Source organism: Microplitis mediator, chromosome 7 (genome assembly GCF_029852145.1).
Source record: "Microplitis mediator isolate UGA2020A chromosome 7, iyMicMedi2.1, whole genome shotgun sequence".
Lineage (NCBI taxonomy): Eukaryota > Metazoa > Arthropoda > Insecta > Hymenoptera > Braconidae > Microplitis > Microplitis mediator.
The window spans coordinates 10279809-10293511 of NC_079975.1; the positions used below are offsets into that span (position 1 = coordinate 10279809).

Genomic DNA, 13703 nt, shown 5'->3' on the forward strand with positions numbered 1-13703 from the left:
TAATTTAAAATATATTATTTGTTTGGAATATTATATTTTCAATATTTATAGGTCGTGCAAGTCAAATCAGATCTATGCCATTTGGAGATAGCTCTGATGACAGTTCTGATGGTGAAGAACACGCGAATCCAACTGAGACAAATACAAGAATAACGAATAGCTCATCGGATAATACTGACACATCACTTGGTAGTGGCAGTAGTCCGTCAAAAAGTATTAAAACTACCAGTAGTCTGAGTCCAGCTAAACGAAGTTCAAGTGGTTCACCAAGTAAAAGCGTAAAACGAGGTTAGTAAAAAATAAAATTGCACAGCTCAATTGCGGAGCAATTTTACTAACGCTTACTCGGTCCCAGCTGATTCACTCACGTAAAAAATATATTTACACTCATTCAGACATGCTCAACTAGAACTAAATTCATATCATTTGAAAGATTATTTATTAATTAATGAAATAAACACACGTTTAAGCCAAGTTTTTAATAACAACGATCGAAAAAAAAAAAATTGTGAAAAAAACCTTGATGTCGGTCAATATGTACAGATGTTGGTAAACATAATAACTTGAAAAATATACAACCGATTGATCTATTTTCTTTTTTTACACTTGAATTGTTAAATAGAAGAACCCTTTTGAAAATCACTATCGGAATCCTTTTTATTTAATTTTAATTCATAAAAACTTAGAACTGGCATTTCATGAAAAAAATTTATCTGCCATTTTTATCATTATTATTATTATATTGTGCGATTATGTTGATCGAGTTCGAAAAGGAACCAATTCGGCCAATAAGTTTAGAAGTAGTGGGTGTTTTAAATTTTCCGACAAATTTTTTTTTATTAATTTATCTTGATGTAACTGTTAATTTTTTACTTCAGTTATTCAAGTTAATACTTGAAATTTGATCGTTTATTTAAACTATAGTGATTCAAACTTTATGTTAGAAATTTTTAATGTTGCTTACTATTATTAAAACTTTTAGCGGTTTAATAATAAATATATTATGAATTATCAGAAATCTACTTCCATTTCAGCTGCCGGATGGCTTTTTTTTTATTGTTTTGTTTATTATTGTTATTAATACTTTTTTTTTACTTCTTGAAGAAGTAAATGATTTGTGCCTATTCGGATTTTCCAGCTTTTTAAATTTTTACATATTGTTTTTCGTTTAAAATATTGTATTTTAAATTAATTATTTATTCAACAGATATATCGTTAGAATCTGGTTTATCTGAGGACTATGCTATCCCTCCTGATGCTTTAAGTTCTACCTCAATTGAATCTAGTATGCCGAGTTTATTAATGCGTGTAGCTGGTGAAAGTCCAAAAAAATTAGAATCTTTGGAGAAAGCTGGCCATCTAGCTAAACTTGGCGGTAAATTAAAAACTTGGCGAAAAAGGTGGTTTGTATTAAAAAATGGGACTCTAATGTATTGGAAGAGCCAAAATGATGTTAATAGAAAACCTCAAGGCCAAGTAATATTGGATGATGTCTGCAGGTAATAATTGATTATATTTATTTTAATAATAATTCAACGACGTGATGTAAAATAAATTTAATTTATAGAATAAATAGAGCTGAAGGTGCTGCTACTTTTGAAATTTCAACCGGCAAAAAAACATATTATTTAACTGCAGATTGTATTGCAACTATGGAAGACTGGATAAGAGTTTTACAAAATGTTCAAAGGCGAAACGCAACAAAGTTATTGCTCAGTAGAGAAGACAATAAACCAACGATTCAGGGTTGGTTGACTAAAGTTAAAAATGGTCATGCCAAAAAATGTTGGTGTGTGCTTATTGGAAAAATGTTTCTTTATTTCAAATGTCCTAGTGATACGGTAAATATCGATTGAAAATTTAAATTATAATAATTTCATGTTTTATACTAAAATAAAACCATTAATAATAAATTATTTATTGAATTTATTAGAATCCTATTGGCCAAATAAATATGCGAGATGCACGTGTTGAAGAAGTAGAACATGTTTCGGATAGTGATAGTGAAGAGAGAGACGCTGAATGTCCGCATGAAAGAACAATTGGAATTTTTCCAACTCATCAAGGACCCACATATTTATTAATGCCTCACAAACAAGATAAAGATAATTGGCTTTATCATTTAACAGTAGTTTCTGGTGGTGGCCCAAATGCTGGTACTCAGTATGAACAATTGGTTCAAAGATTAATGGAAACTGATGGTGATCCTGGTTGTGTTCTTTGGCGCCATCCATTGTTACTACATACTAAAGAAAACATCACTAGTCCACTAACAAGTCTTACATCGGAAGCATTACAATCTGAAGCTATTAAATTATTCAAAGTACAATTATAATAAAATAAAATTTTTTTTTTTTTTTTTTTTTTAATAATTATTATATTTTATATTTTTTTCAGGCATGCCAACTTTTTATGTCAGTGGCAGTAGAACAAGCTGGAATAGATTATCATGTGGTACTCGCACAAAATGCACTACAACAGTGTTTAGATCAACCTGAACTTCAGACTGAATTTATATGTGCGCTAGTAAAACAGACAAGCCGTCACACACACCAGCGCTTGGGCGTACAGGTAAAAAAGGCCGCCAGACTTGTGTCGCTGAGTACTGCGCGTGTTGTAAGTCTTGCTTATTGTTTAACAAAAGATACCAATTCGTATACCATTTTTTTAACGATCAAAATTAATTTATGTTAAATTTTTAGTTATTACTTTTATTGATAAAATAAGTCTTGTCAATTAATTATTTATTTATTTTTGTAAAGCTCAAAAAATGGTATAACGAATATACTTGGTCAAGTATTATTTTATATAATTATAACAACTATAACAAATGTGTGACTAACTCAATTACTTAACATTAACTATCACAGTAAAAAATATTCTGTTAAAATACATAATCTGTGTTAGAAACGATCCACACAATATTAATGATTTTTTTTTTTTTAATAGACTATTTATGGTGGATTTTCATACAAAATTTGAGTTAAAATTTAAAAACAAAATTCGAGGAATACGAGAAGTAGATTCAACATTTTTTAATATCCGCGGCGATACACAAAAAAAATGTCAACATTTACATTTTATTTTTGTACCATGAACGTTCATTAAATATAATTTATATATACATTGAAGTTATCAAATCGACAACAATCTCTTAATCTGAATCGGTGAATATTTACTGATGTAAATAGTCCCAAGTATATCATTGCAAAACAGTAAAATGTTACTGATTCAATTAGTAGAAATCGCTTCACTATTCTAATCAGTCAAATTGTTACTGAACGAATTAGTGATCGTAACAGATGTAATTAGTCATAACTACTGATTCAGTTTTTGATGCGGAGAAATCAATATTTATTGATCAATTCTCATTAAAAAATACAAAAATTCATATTATAATCAGATATTGCCGTTGATGAAAATAGATTCAACATATATACAAGTTTTTCGATCAAATACGTTCTCCATTCTGTAACCAAGTGGTATTTCTTCAGGCTCTGTTGTTGATTTAAATTCTTCAGTCCGTCAAATGGGTTTTGACAGTCAAATTCATTTAACAAGTCTTCCACTTTAATATTATCAAGTAATTGTGTGTTAAATTATAGTAATTTTCCATCAGAAATAGTTATAAATCTTTATCTGAAAATCATAATAATATTTATTTATTTATAAATATAAAATAATTAATAAGACAATTTCAGGTTATGCATTATCTAAGATGTAAATCAACTGCATACACTAATACATTTCAGAACTATTCTACTCATATTCAATTGAGAAAAATGAAGAAGTTTCATTGATATATAAATTATAAATGAACTTTTGTTTGTTAAAATATTTTAACTTCCCGTAATAATAGTGTCATATAAATAATAATCTTTGATTGTAAATAGCAATTAACCTCTGTCTAGCGAACAAGCTCTCAAGTAGATGGCACTGTTTACTGCCGTGAAGCAAAATTCACTGATTAGTCAGTAACTTGATTCAAAGCTACTAATCTTTCAGTAAATTTTTTAACTACTGGAAAAATCAGTAACGTTTTCACTAATTCAGTTTAATAGAGAGATTGTTATTCAACATTCAACTATTTTTTTTATAGTGAATAATGTTTTTATTAGAGTCAATAATAATCATTTGGATTTGTGTACTAGGTAATACTTTTAAAGTGTTAAGTAGTAGATTGATTCAAAATTTTAAAGTAACACAATGAAATATGCTGATTTAACATAAAGTAATCAACACAAAAATTTTACTACGGACCGTTTGTAACACATACACACAATATTTTTTACTGTGTAAAGTGTGTTGTTTTTATAGTTATTAATAATTGCACACCTCGAACGTGAAGCGGTGAGCTAGTGCTCTACTGTCACAAAATTTTTAATTTTCTTCACGGAGTTAAATAATAATTCACTTGGTATTATTTTTATATAAATTATTGCAAATAGTTACGCACAATAATACTTGACTAAGGACTAATTAAAAAAAAATTTTGATTTATAACATCCATTGTCATTTTCATTTGCCGCTTTGAATGCGCTATGTTGTGCGCTTTCTAACATTTAAGATGCATGAATGTATATTTCCTATAATCGTTTCATACCATTAACATGCACCAATTAATTAACTACATTTGTTTAATCACGTATGTTTTAATTAATTCATTATATCAAATTATTATCTTGATCATAATCCCTCACGTGAAATGAACGTAATTTGATAAATTCTTCATTATCTATAATTCATTATTACATTTGAAAAAAAAATATATATATATATATATATATATAAAACTAAATAAAAAATATAATTAGATAGTTAATATTTAACTACTATTATGAGAAATTTTTCAAAATGCGTTTATTTACACATACACTTGCAAAATGGTATGTTGGTGTACATCAGAACCAAAACACACAGAACAACATTATTAGAATCAACTTTTTGCCTCTAATCAGTTGATTTCGCAATTAGATTGAGATACTTATTTTTTTGTCGTATGCTGCTTAATAAATTAAGTTCTAGTTAATTATTACAGCAAAATATCATAGCCGGATTTAATTAAGCTAGAAATTTTATCTTACACTGAGTGAATTACAACGAATGATATGAATAAAAGAGTGAACCTTTGGTCCCCGCTTTTAATCATCATTGTTAAAAGTGATAATGCGTTGTGGTTTTTTTTTTTATTCAAAATGCCAATTAAAATATATATATTTTTTTTGTTAATAACTTCATTGCTTTAAATTCACATTATTTTATTTATTAATCAATTTATTTGTAATTAACATACCGCGATTTTTTTATATCTTGCACTTTCATTTATTATAGTCTACTAAATAGTAAATATAGAATATAAAATAAAAAACCAATATTTGTTTTATCAACTATTGCTACATATATTTTTTCTTAAATAATTATTCGTCTTAGTTTCAAATTCTCTTATCGCTTTTTTATCTTTTATTGTTCATCGCCATTATTTTAAATTATAAAAAATATTTTTATAACAAAAAAAAAATTCCAATTGAAAATAAATAAAAATTAAAAAAAAAAATTAAATACTTGTTAGAAATGAGGCCAGATATAAATTGAATTAATAAAGGGTTAGATGTAAAAAATAAAAAAAAATTCGACAAGAAGGGTATTAGAATATGTTAGGTGTGGGTCAAAATGCACGGATGATAGTAGTACGCCAGCATACCATTACAGCAACTCCTTCTGTGCGCCACGCAATCGCTCTTCACTTGCGATACGCAAAGCCCCGCGGCAAACGGCGGCGGTGAAAATGCGGATGCGCAGTCGACGGCCTCAACTTCTCACAGTCCTCCGCTCACGCAGGGTCATTCAACATCAAATATTTTGGACTGCAAAACAAATCCTGCTCAATACGTGCTCGTTCAAGGATGGCAGTTACTCGCACTTGCTGTTTCACTCTTCTTACCAAGGAACAATCGTCTACTCTGGTATTTAAAGCTTCATCTCCAAAGAAATGCTGATTCTAAGTAAATATTTTATTTTATTACTATTTTTTTTTTTTATAATAACTATAATTACTTATTGTATATTAATAATTGAATATATTTACTTATTTTTAGAACGGAGTGTGGAAAATATGCAGCATACTGTGAACGTGCACTGGAAAGAACACTTCAGAATGGAGGAAGAGAAGTTAAACCTTCTCGAATGGAAGTTTTATCAATACTATTAAAAAATCCGTATCATCATTCGTTACCTCATGCTATTCCAGTTCACTTTCTTAATGGAACTTATCAAGTTGTTAGCTTTGATGGCAGCACGACAATTGAAGAATTTTTACATACTCTTAATCAAGAGATAGGCTGTCGTGATGCTCATCAATCTGGCTTCACTTTATTCAGCGATGATCCTATTGAAAAAGATTTAGAGCATTTTATTGATCTTCAAGCAAAACTTTGCGATATTATTTCTAAATGGGAAACAGCATTACGAGAAAAAGGTTCGGGAAAATTTGAAAATACTCGAGTTATACAGCTGACGTACAAGTCAAGATGTTATTGGCGATCAGCGGCTAAAATGGAAACCGATCGAGAACGTCTATTGTTGTGCTACCAAGTTAATCAACAAGTTGTACAAGGGAAATTTCCGTTAAATCGTGATTTAGCTTTTGAGCTTGCTTCACTTATGGCACAGGTAAGTGTTATTATATTTTAATTACTTTTTAAATTTATCTATGCATGCTACCTATTTATTTTATTTTTAATATTATGTAGATTGATTTTGGAGAATACAATCATGACAAAATACGTGGAAGTGGACCTGCTAATAATCCAAGTCATTTAATACTTCAAGCATTAGATAAATTTTTCCCAATACGTTATCGATCAAATATTTCAACGGATCAATTAAGGTTTGGGTTTTATTATTTGTAAAAATAATTTTTATTTATTGTCTTTATATATAGTTATGTAACAAAATATTAATTGCAGAGAGTTACAAGAAAAATTGCAAGAAAAATGGGTAGGATTACGAGGTCGCAGTGTAATTGATTGCGTTAGAATTTATCTTACTTGCACTCGAAAATGGCCTTTCTTTGGTGCAACTTTATACCAAGCAAAGGTACGTTATAAATTTTTTTAATTAATAATAATACTTATCGAATCGCAAGTAATTATTTTTCAATTGAGTAGTTTCTCCATGAGAATTTTACACACAAATAATAAGTAATCAAGTGTTTATTCTTGTTGTCTAAGAGTGTACTCTTACTGGTGATGCGAAATTACCGTCATTTTTATGTTCAGTCAGATCACGAGAAATTTACTGACAACTGTTTGTCAATTGATCTTAAAAATTCTTGGGCCAATTTTTTATAACACAATTTTCTGGACAATATTAAATATTCAAGCACTTGTAATTTCGGTAGCCTGTAAGTCGTATCACTAAACATAACGATCGATTTGTTTATTCAAAAAAACTCGTAAAAAATTTCTACCCCACTTTGATTTAGATGCGAAACGACAGTAAAAAATTTTTCTGTCAACGTTTTATAAAATAATTTTCTGGGTAAAATCAAATTGGCGCGAGAACTGGCATTAAATTTAAAAATTACCGTTGGTCAATTGACGTCAACTGTCTAACAATTGTCAGACAACTTTTCTGTTTTCCATCACTAATTACACTGGGTATACTCTCAGACACTGCATGTATACATTTTCACACAACTATACATTCATCAGTTAAAACTGTAATATGGCATCCTCTCAAAATATTTTTCATAAACTAAAATTTGAACACAAATATCTCCTCCATTAACGAGCGAATTTTACGATTAAATAAATTTGCAAGGGAAATTATATTCTTTAAATAATCAATATCTTTGTACTGTAAAAAATAATTAAATTATATAATTGTTTTTTTTTTTTCAGCTCAAACAAGCAGAACCTATTACACTATGGATTGCAGTTTCAGAAGATAGCGTTACATTACTCGAATTACAATCAATGGCAGTAATGTATCGTTATAATTATGCCAACATAATAACATTTGGTGGATGCTTGGATGATTTTATGCTCGTTGCGTGTCCTGATGAAGGCGTAGCTGAACAAAAATTAATATTTGCTCTTAGTAAACCCAAGGTATAATTAGTTATTAATTAATGTAAGCTGGTGTTAATTATTCAAGTTAATAATAAATTAAAAAATAATTTTTTTTAATTTATAGATTTTGGAAATAACTTTACTAATTGCTGATTATATGAATGCTTTGGGTCATACTTTACCCGGCACTCCTCAAATGAATACGTTAACACGAAATGGATCACACAGATCAATTAAATCTACAATGAGACATACTACTGGTAAATTAATTTTTTTATAATATTAAGGGTAATCTCAGACAATACTCCCCCCCCCCCCCCCATTTTTTAAAAATATTCAATGACTTTGAACTGTCATACCTGTATTAAAATATTATTATTGGGTGTACAAGTAAGTTTTAGGACACTTTTCAAAAATTCAAAATTTATTTTTAGCAAAAGTGATAAACATCTAATCATCAAAATAATCTTCGTCGCATTGAATGACTTTCAGCCACCTTTCAGGTAATTTACGGATGTCCCGCAAAGAAAGTTTCGTCTTGCGAGACATAGAAGTTATTGACCCATTTTTGTACGTCTTAAAATGTTTTGAATCGCACATCAGACAATTCCTTTTGCGTTTTCTGAAACAAGAGAAAGTCGGTTGGAGTTTCGTCTGGCGAATACTCCGGGTGCGGTAAAACACTTCCTATCCAAGAGCCATTTACGTTTCCTTCACGGAGAAAAAAATATTGCGCTCACCACTCAACGGTATCGTGATATTCACTCTCCTCGGTTGGGTATCCGTTGTATACGGAAAGTGCTGGTCTATCGGATCGTGATTATCACGATCCAGGCGGATTCCGAAATCATAAGATCGTTTCGCTATAGTAACGATCCGTTTTGTTATTAAAACTAATTTGAGGTTAAAATAGATAAATTTACAACTTTAACTTCATTACAATTTTATTTTTAGCTGGCATTAATAATAACATATTAATAATTCTAATAGGTGCAATAAAAAATTATTATTTAATATCAAGAAATGTTAAGTAATAGAATATACGTAATTAATTGATGTAAATTTTACAGTCTTTTTTTTGTTTCAAAGATAAATTAAAAAATTAATCGATAAAAAACAGCAATTCTTGCATTAGATATATAATTAGTGTTTTTTCATTGTCGTTGTGCACTTTAAATAATTAATAATTTTATAAATAAACACTGTATAATTTGCAAGATATGCACTATAAAGTTTAATAATTTGGTTATGAGTGGTGGCGCTTGAGAAGTAGATCGCGATAATCACAATCCGTTTTGGTACGATATGGATACGTTAACTGACGATCACTATACATTTAAGTATATGCACAATCCGTAGGATCATTATTATAAGTATCTAGTGTTTCATTCATATCGATATATATATTGTGGTAGTAGCAATACAATTTAGAACTAATCACGATACACTTGTCGCTCTCCGTTGGTGAGCGATAAACACAATATTTTTTTTTCCGTGTTGACTGAATTTTGTAGAGATATAATTTGGAAAATGAAATTACTTACAAATATTACCAATTGGGAATTAACCGAAATTTGGTAAATACATTTCACTGATATCTTCATGTCAATATTAAAATTCGAAATGTAAAATTTTGTGGGCTAAAATTTATTTACCAAATTTCGTTTAACTCCTCATTGATGACTACTGTAAGTAATTTTTTTTAAATCTATATCGGCAAAATTTTAAATATTTTGTCTTTTGTCCAATTAATACTTTAATTTTTTTTTAATTAATTAATTAATTAATTAATAAAATTTTAGTACGGTCATGACAGTTAAGTCATTGAATATTTTTAAAAAGTTGGGGGTATTGTCTGACTATGCCTTTAAACCAAACAATAACTAACCCAAGTAGCATAGAAACAGCTTTAAGATATCTTAAAGAGGACAAGACAATTTTTATTTTATCTCAAAGCCAAATTTTTGTTTATACAAATCAGACTTAAAGATGTTGATTCAAGGAGTTATATAAAATTTGTCTTCTTTTTAATTAATATTATATATTTCATTATTTTTAATTAATTTTTTGCCGCCGTTTGTCAAGTCTTTAGAGCAGATATTTTTTTTATGACATTAATTTCTGATTGTTGTCAACATTTTGATGCCTTTTCAATAAGTCAAAAAACGGTCTCAAAACTACTATCTTATAGATGTCATAAAGCCAAGTGTGCTACTTGGGACTTGGGAAAGTATTATTTAGATAACTGTATGATTTGAATTTATTTGTTTTAAAATAATTAATAGGTTCAAGTTGTCTTCCGACTCAACCTGATATTCTAAAATCAACACCAGATCATCAAAGACCGTGAGATGTATATTACGATAAATATTTATACAAGTTTAGAAAATAAGGTATAACAAATAAATACTTAATATAGTTGAATCATGTGGCGTTAACGACATACTCATAGGCGTTTAAGTAAATAAGTAAATACGATTGAATGCACTGCCTAAAAATAGTAATGATAAAAAAAAATAATAATAAATAAATAGTTTTGATGATAAGATATATTAAAAGAACATGATTAATAGATAACTGGAACTAATCCTAGCAAAATATATTTTATTTCTATGATTGCTTGTACATATAACGTATTTAATTATAACGTAAGATTGTGAAGTATAAAAAAAAAAATTAAAAAAAATAGGATTATTGAATCTAAAAATAAAACAAAAAAATAAACTGATTTGTAAATAGTAACTCTTTGTCGTAATCAATGTGTAGAATTCTGAGTTAATTATAAGGGAAGATGCAGGACATCGGACTCTCATAATTTGAGATAACAAGGGCCGGTTTTCTTGCCAATAAAACAAGCGTTAAATTAACCAAAACCCTTTTTTTTTTGTAAGGAGCCATACTTAAATTATGTAAAAAATTTAAGAGCAAGGGAGAGTAAAACGAATTCGTTACAGTGTAGAAGAAAGCGTTAAAAATGTTTGTACGTAATTTATCAAAAATTATAAAACTTGATGGTAATTAATGAAAATAATTTTAATTTAATTTGCCGCCCCGGAATTTGCTTATATATAAATATAATTTATTTTAATAATAAATAAATCTATCTTAACAATACTTGATCTCTTCCAATCCACTGTAGATTTTTATTACAGATGTAATTCCTCAATGATTATGAAAGCAATCCAAATATGATGATTTGAAAGTTCTGAGAATAAAAGAAAATTACGTACAATATAGAGGATAAGTAGAGGTTGGAGGGAGGGGGTAATATTTTGATAGGAATTATATCTTAAGAAGGGTGGGGGTCAAAATGTGATCCTAAACGCATTATGTAATTTAAGTACAGCCCCTCAATACTATTTAAAATAATTAATCTCATCACATTCATTATACGATTTTTCGTGATCAATTAAAAAAATTTTTAACTTTTTATTGTATTGACAATTAAAAAACGTTGGATTAAGTACAATTTTAATACTTTATAATATAAAATTTAACTGCGTATTGACATGCGAAAATTAAATCATGATTAATCGATTATTTAATTCATTTTATTTCTAAAAAAGATTTTTAATGATTAATTAATAATTACTATTGTAAATATTTAAATAATAATTTTTGTAATTACTTAGAACAAAAGGTGTCACATGAAAAATAAATTATGTTGTTAATTTTTTTAAATTTGATTTGTAAAAATAATGCTTGAAATCGAAATATTTAGATTAAGATATATTAATCTCGATGTTCAATAAATTAATACGTCATTGATATTAATTAAATACTTTTTCAACAACATATATGTAATTTTAGTTTGCAATAAATATTAAATTTTTCACATACATATTAATATTTATGTAATTAAAAATATTAAAGTGTTTACTTTCTTTGCTTTAGGTTCAAAATTTTTTTCGAGCATCGATATTTAAACACTTTTTTGTCATAATTGAGAACAATTATTTTTTTTTTTTGATAACTCATTTTTTTATCAACTTTTTTTTGTTAGTATTTGAAATACAACTTAATTTTTAATTGAATCTATAATTTTTAATTCAAATAATCAATATTCTCTTAAAAAAACTTTTATTTTATAAAAATATATTATAAATCACGGGAAAGTCGAAAGTTTTACATTAAAAATGTTTATTTTGAAAACTATATAATTAAATACGATAAAAAAATTTTAATTCCATATAAAAAACATAATAAATAGTTTATTTTTTTTCATTTTGTTTATTTACATCTACAAATAAAATATTCAATAATTACCTGCAATTGAATGAATCTGAAATATATATACACCAATATTTGCTATTTCAACAGAAAATAATGTAAAATAAGTGGTCGAATATTTAATATACTTTAACTACTTCTTGTGCCATGAAGGTATTCAAATAAATTTGTTATTAAAATTATAAATATGAAGATCCATATTGTCACTAAAATTTATTATTTTTTAGTACTACGGATGATTGAAATAGAAAAAATAATTAAGTATTAAATTAAATTGTAGTTTTATACGTTAATAACAATAAACTTGAGCGAATGTAGGAATATTATTTTTTTTTTATTAATTCTCTTTACATAAAAACAATGATATATATTATTATTAAATAATATTGACGATATTCTGGTAAAAACTAGTCTTTATTTATAATTAAAGAGTATTATATTAAATGATACGTCTTAAATTAACCAAACTTTTATACAAATTATTGATATTAATTTACAAAAAAAAAAAATATATATATATGTAAAATCTTAAATTGTAAAAGAAATATTAATGCGGATAAATTACGGACGTCTTCCCTTTTACGTAAAATAGGAAAAGAAGAAAAAAAAGAAAAACTATAAAGCTGATAAAATTGACTTGTGACACGCACAAGTTTTCATTTAAATATATATTAAATAACCATTCCTGGTAAAGCGATTTAAAAAAATAGCTATACAATTAAATGATAAATATGTATAATTGTTCAATTAATTTTATAATTTAAAATAAATAATTATGTCATTATAGTGAATAGTACAAAGAATAAAACACAAACACGACAATTTGTTGTCTAATTTTTTATAAATAAACATTATTATGCTATCACAAAATGAATGACGAGTTTCTGATGTAAGATATGAAATATGTGTATTTGAATGTTAGAATTAAGTAAGTAAGGTAAAAGACTCACTACCCGCTCACTTTTCATTGGATTGAGATTATGCCACTCAATATAAATTGGTAAATAAAATAAAAAATCATTTTTCTTTTATATTTATTTTTTGTAGTTTTAAATAATAGAATAAAATTTTAATTTAAAGAAAAATCTTAATAATTTATTTTTTAAATAAGGTTGTTGAGTGCACCTATAGTCGCGCACTAAAAGTTGTGATATACCATTACTTGATCAACACATAACACTATACTCGCTCAAAGACAATATTAATTGAATTATTATAAGTTTATTGATTTGGAGAATAATTTATAAAATATATTACTTTATTTAATTTTCGCAAATTTAAAACATATATTGAGTAACATACAATTAAAAAATTATTAAAGGATTTAACTGAACCTAAATTTAATCTAACGAACGAACGTTAAGGGGGGAAAGGGGTCTGAGATACATAAAAACAGAACAT

General features: G+C 27.1%; 1 protein-coding gene and 1 long non-coding RNA gene across 14 annotated transcripts in view; one reads left to right on the forward strand and one right to left on the reverse strand.

Moving 5' to 3' along the window:
- Positions 1-10465, forward strand: part of LOC130672056 (uncharacterized protein CG43867) — a 61325-nt gene extending 50860 nt beyond the window's left edge. For 7 of the 10 annotated variants that reach the window (XM_057476267.1, XM_057476274.1, XM_057476271.1 and 4 more), the window contains 12 exons: positions 52-288; positions 1208-1499; positions 1568-1841; positions 1934-2323; positions 2398-2616; positions 5710-6002; positions 6096-6669; positions 6750-6886; positions 6966-7095; positions 7902-8111; positions 8197-8332; positions 10358-10465. In XM_057476267.1, coding sequence (XP_057332250.1) covers positions 52-288; positions 1208-1499; positions 1568-1841; positions 1934-2323; positions 2398-2616; positions 5710-6002; positions 6096-6669; positions 6750-6886; positions 6966-7095; positions 7902-8111; positions 8197-8332; positions 10358-10422 — 2957 coding nt within the window. In that variant the 3' untranslated portion in view covers positions 10423-10465. The remainder of the gene's footprint in view (positions 1-51; positions 289-1207; positions 1500-1567; positions 1842-1933; positions 2324-2397; positions 2617-5709; positions 6003-6095; positions 6670-6749; positions 6887-6965; positions 7096-7901; positions 8112-8196; positions 8333-10357) is intronic. The other 3 variants (XM_057476269.1, XM_057476268.1, XM_057476270.1) reach the window with 3 other exon arrangements.
- Positions 2610-6223, reverse strand: LOC130672059 (uncharacterized). 4 transcript variants are annotated; one of them, XR_008990614.1, is made up of 3 exons: positions 6086-6223; positions 4875-5998; positions 2610-3639 (listed from the first exon to the last, which is right to left on the reverse strand). It is a non-coding gene; the product is annotated as an uncharacterized LOC130672059 (long non-coding RNA). The 4 variants fall into 4 exon arrangements; XR_008990617.1 differs by having other exon boundaries at positions 4336-5998; XR_008990616.1 differs by having other exon boundaries at positions 3902-5998.
- Positions 10466-13703: the final 3238 nt, after the last annotated feature.